Consider the following 6,011-nt stretch of genomic DNA (forward strand, 5'->3'; position numbering starts at 1 on the left):
TATTACTTACTATATAGTGTGTGTGTGTGTGTGTGTGTGTGTGTGTGTGTGTGTGTGTGTGTGTGTGTGTGTGTGTGTGTGTGTGTGTGTGTGTAGGGAGGGGGGGGGGGCTTTTTTCGAAAAACAAACAAAAAATAGATTGTTCAAACAAAAAATACAAATTGTTCAAGGTCGTCTTTTGAACGAAATATTTGCCAATTTGTCAGCAAGTAGAAAAACTTAAGTATATTTTAGTTTTTCATCGATAAAATACATTTATCTGTATAAATTAACGTGAATACTGTTAGTATTACTAATCAATATTATTGACCGTATAGGGTCAAAGGTTGAAATATTATCTTATCGTTCTTGGTAAGACAAATAATGAAATTCAATCGCGATTCACAAGATTAAATTCAACAATAAACAAGATATTATGTGATGCAATGAATAATTCAAGTACATATGATTTTGCCACATTGTTTAAAGTAAAAGATGAATGATGTAAATAAGTTTTAGCAATTTTAAATACATAGAAAAATTCTTTTGTTCATATAAGATAATCGATGATAAATATTACATTACAAATATTTTTTTTATATACAATTAATACAATACAATAAATAAAATAAATTAATTAAATAAAACTTATTTAAATAAAAATATGTTATAATTTTTCAAATAAAAAAAACTTTCAGACAGAAGTAATACAAATGAGTTATTAAGTATAAGCATGAAAAATTGAAGAATAAAAATATGAAAAAGACCAAAAATATGTACAGATCTGAAATACGAAAACATACAATACAGAGTAGCGTAAATGTTTCATACCACCATTTAATTATCTTATTAAAATTAGAATATCGATTTTTTTAAACGTGTGAGGAAATTCTGTAGTTTGTAAAAAAAATATTTCATAAATTATAATTTTAATGAGATAATTAAAAAGTATGACATTTCGTGCGCCACTGTGTATATTTTAAAAGGTATATTTTTAATATGTATAAAAAATAGTTTGTATATATAAAAATAGTTTGTATAGTATAAAAAATAGTTTGTATATATTATTTTTGTTTTTTACTAAAAAATTCTACTCATTATTTATCACTTTGTATAATTTTATTTTTCTCTTTTTTGTTTTCGATATTTTTATTATTTAAATACGAAGTTATATATAAGTGCGTGTTTCTCATAATGATTACGATTAATTATTATTGAAAGATAGAACATTTGTATTTATATATATATAAAATAGACACAATGAAATAATTCTGTTACATATTCAAGATGTATTCTAATTTCTGTCAATGACTTTTAAAGACTTGAATGATGAATTAGCTATTTAAATAAGATATGTTAAGTGCCTCTTTTATTAATAACTTTCTATAATTTTTTTTATATCGTCGTAATTACGATAATAAAAATATTTTGCACAGCAATAGCAAACAAATACAAGATCAATAAATTTTAAAAACAAGCATATAAAGTGATAACTGATTAATTTATTTTATTCTATTATTCCACTTATATAACGTACGTATGTTTCGGACTCGATAATATAATATATTGATTTCATAAGCATACAAATTTAAATGTCTTACTTCTATATAGATGTTGTAAATCATGGTTGATTGCTAATGTCCACTTTTTGATTTCCGCCTTATAATTTAAAGAGTAATAATATGCTTAATGAGATGTCCAAATTATAAAATTATATATCAAGGACAATTTTCAAACATGTTTTGGAAAGGAAATTCCATGATTGTTTTTAAATATTAATATGACAAGTTTCTTCTTTTTAATAGCATTTTAATGACTTAATTTCTCAAAAATTGTCAATATAATATTGAATTAACTTATCAAATTAATAACGGTTTAAAAATAAGAATTTCCTTTGGCTTTCTAAAACATGTTTGAAGACTCTCGCTGACAAATATAATTTTATGATTTGGACATCTCATTAACCATACTCTTAAATTATAAGACGGAAATCATCAAAATGGACATTAGCAAGTATTATAATGCAATTTTGCGACTATTATTTTTAATTTGTGACCGTTAATATTTGTATATTGAGGATATATGTAATGTAAGGGATCGAAATGTTTATCTTTATATTAAATAATGTTATTTAAATAATGTAATTTATACATTAAATAATATGATAAGCAAGAACAACCAGTTTGGCTCACTAGTCCTTTATTTTTTATATTGCATTTATTATTCTAAAGAACTTATGGATAACTTCATCAGTAGATTTTGAAAAAATTATATCTCCAATTGTACAAGATATTTTGCTACAAACATTTATACAAATATTTATACAATTATACATAATGTTCTAGAATATAATATGTGGCAAGATTATAAAAAAATAATTGGAATTATCATTAATCATTGAAGATAGAGAATGAATGTTTGAAGAAATTTGAATCTTGTTGTTGAGAAGGATATAGAGAATTTGTGAATTTTGTGAATAGCTCAAAATAAAGATGAAACCAAAAAGATTCAAAATAGATAATTTCCTAAATGTTAGATGTTGCATTTTATTTGTTTAAGAAGATTTTTATTTTGTTTCATCTGTTACATTTAAAATTTATGCACTATCGATGTTTAGCGTTGTTTTATACTTGTGATTTAGTTGAGAATCTTGAAGTTTCGAACAAATTTTATTTTAAAATAAAATATTGAATGTATATATATATATAATATTGTACAAGCCATTTGTTTATTTCATTTGAATTCTTAAAGTGATCTTATCTTGATATAATATTTTCTAATAATTTCTAATAATTTCTAAAATTTTCATAATCCGATAACAATAAAATCATTTTAAGTTTCGGCGTCTCAATCTCGAGACGCCGTACGATCATTTCATTGATTGAATAAAATTTTAAGATTATTTATGACATGAAACTTCAGACAATCTTATATATAAGATAAATTATAAATAGCATTAGCCTATAAATAATACATATATTTTTTTTCGACAGACTTGAATTGTGTGTTCAACTTAATCAACATGGAAACATGTTTGGCTAATGCTGCAAACTCTGCAATTACCAGTCCTGCGAATGTTTTTGCATATCTGATACAAACGCTTCTGACAGCACAATGTAATTTGAGCGATGGCATTTATCCTCCAGATCGTTCGGAGGAGATTGCGACTTCTAATAGAGAATTCGATTTTGTCATTGTGGGCGGTGGAAGTGCTGGATCCGTATTGGCTAATCGTTTGACTGAAATAGAAAATTGGAAAGTATTGCTGATCGAAGCTGGAGAGAATCCCTCGATACTGAGCGAAGTTCCCGCAGCATTTATCTTGCAATTACATTCATCAGAGGATTATTCCTATGACATTGAACCCGAGAAATTTGCCTGCCATGGTAACAAGAATAAGTTGTGCAAATGGTCGAAAGGCAAAGCTCTCGGCGGTAGCTCTACGCTAAATGCCATGCTCTATATTTATGGCAGTGAAAAGGATTACAACGAATGGTCTCAAATGGGCAACAAAGGCTGGAGTTATGACGAAGTTCTGCCATATTTTAAAAAATCTCAAAACTGCGGTCATGGACATAGTGATGAGTGGAGAAGCAAGTATTGCGGTCATGGCGGACCATTGAGCATTAGATATTACAATTATAGCCAACCGGAAATACAAGAAATAGTCTTGCAAGCCGCTCGCGAGATGGGTGTACCTATTCTAGATACCATCAACGGTGATAAATTTGTCGGATATGGCATAGCTCAAGGTACCTTGGATAAAGGTCATAGAGTGAGCGTTTCAAAAGCTTATTTGTCGCCGATCAAGCATAGAAGCAATCTGTACGTGATGAAGTCGACTCGAGCTGATGCTATTCTCTTGGATAATACTCGAGCAGTTGGAGTACGTATGACTTTGAAAGACGGACGATCAATTGATGTAAAAGCCTCGAAGGAGATAATCTTATCAGCCGGCAGCATCGCCAGTCCGCAACTCTTGATGCTTTCAGGTATTGGACCCGAAAAGCATCTACGCGAAATGGGAATACCTACAATCGTTAATTTACCCGTTGGCAAAAATCTTCAGGATCATGTTCTGTGGTATGGCTTATCTTTGGCCTTCAAGAATCAGAACGCGACACCACCGTCACCTACATTTTTCCTAGACGCTGCTTACGAGTATTTAATGCACAATCGAGGACCTCTGATAAATGTCGGTGGCTTCGATCTTACGGGCTTCATCAACGTACACGATCCGAATGCTAAATATCCAGACATTCAGTTTATGAACAGTTACACACCACAATGGCACACATCCATGATAACTGATTTTTTTAACGCCCTTAACGTGGACACAGAGATAATTCAAAAGCTAACAGAAATTCTAACAGAGGCGGATATGCTCAATTTTTTTTCGGTTCTGTTAAAACCGAAGAGCATAGGCGAGATACGGCTACGTAGCAAAAATCCAGCGGATCCTGTTAGGATTTACGCCAACTATTTCTCCGAGCAAGAAGATTTAGATACCATATTGAAATCCTTAGATTTTGTGAAGAAAATGATTAACACTGAGACATTCAAGCGGCACGAGTTCCAATTGCGTCACATAGACATTCCTGATTGCCGTCATACCAAATCCGACTCTGACGAGTATTGGAAGTGTAACCTGCGATATACGTCGTCTACGACTTTCCATCCTGTTGGAACGACGAAAATGGGTCCTCAAGGCGATCCTACGGCCGTCGTGAATCCTCGTTTGAAGGTTCACGGAATACAGGGATTAAGGGTCATTGACGCATCTATTATGCCGACAATCACCGGTGGAAATACGAATGCACCAACGGTAATGATAGCCGAAAAAGGCGCAGATTTTATTAAGGAGGATTGGACAGTTACGGACGGAAAGGACGAATTGTGAAAGGGAAGCGAGCCTTAATATTTCGAAAAATTTATTTCTCGTGTCTTTTCTTCTCGCTTTCATCCTTTTCAATTTCCCATATCGTATATAAAACCATTAATTCAGTTATATTTAAGTTAGTTTGTGAGGCATTCACGAATTAAAATGTGTATTTTTTTAGACAGTTAGACTTTTAAAGATTGGGACCTCTGCGAAAAAATTCTTTTTTATAATCTAAGGGGAATACTTATTAATAAACAACACAATCTCATCTGTTTTTGTTTTCAATATAGAAAGTAATGTAATTATTCCTGTAGACTTTGGCGATTTGCGTGCCGGAAGATAGAGAATAATTGCATTTTAAGTAAAGAAAATAAATAAAAGTTGCAAATTATTTATCAAAAATTGTAAGTTCATAAAAGATACGTAAGAGTTAGTCATTTTTAATAAAACCAAGTTTATTGCAGTCAAACTGTACTTCAATAAATATATATAAGATGCTTTTTTTGATTATATTATAGTTTCAATAAGGTATTTAATAAGATATATAATGTTTGTTGATCCAATAAAATTTGTTTTCAAATCTGTATTAGTTAAATTTTTAGATAATTCAGCAAAACCATTCTTTTTGTGTATAGCCTATTATCTTATAATGTACACAACAAAAATTAAAATATCCATAATTATATTTGCAATTTATGCAATCTTTGCAATTATATTTCGTAATTTAATAAAAAGCTTTCATTATGACTTTTTTCTTTTTGCCCTCTTTTTTTGTCTCATAACATTTTTGAAATACGTACATCATCATATACAAGTATATATAATAAATGTACACGTATTCATAGAATTGGAAAGGTAAAATGTAACAAAAAGTAATTTAAAAATCACTCAGCGAAAGTAAAACTTTCCTCAATGTGCACATCATAAGTAAGTATGCGCATAATCCATATACAACGAATGTTTTGAAACATTTTAAATATGCAGTTCTGTATAATTTAAAACGTTACTCCAAATATTAATATAAATTTTGTGTGTGTGTGTGTGTGTGGTGGGGGGTGGGGGGGTAGTGTAGTGTTACAAGACAACTAACTTAAAATTTAATTAAAATTAACTTAAGTTTAATTTGTTGTAGTAATACTATTAGTAAGTA

At 29.8% G+C, this 6,011-nt stretch overlaps 1 protein-coding gene across 1 annotated transcript; it reads left to right on the top strand.

The window, feature by feature from the left end:
* The first annotated feature begins 3,001 nt into the window (after positions 1-3,001).
* LOC105624517 (glucose dehydrogenase [FAD, quinone]-like) lies at positions 3,002-4,879 on the top strand. The gene has a single exon (XM_012205877.1). The coding sequence runs from the start codon at positions 3,002-3,004 to the stop codon at positions 4,877-4,879; it is 1,878 nt and encodes a 625-aa protein (XP_012061267.1).
* Positions 4,880-6,011: the final 1,132 nt, after the last annotated feature.

The sequence above is a fragment of the Atta cephalotes genome (genome assembly GCF_000143395.1).
Source record: "Atta cephalotes unplaced genomic scaffold scaffold00081, whole genome shotgun sequence".
Lineage (NCBI taxonomy): Eukaryota > Metazoa > Arthropoda > Insecta > Hymenoptera > Formicidae > Atta > Atta cephalotes.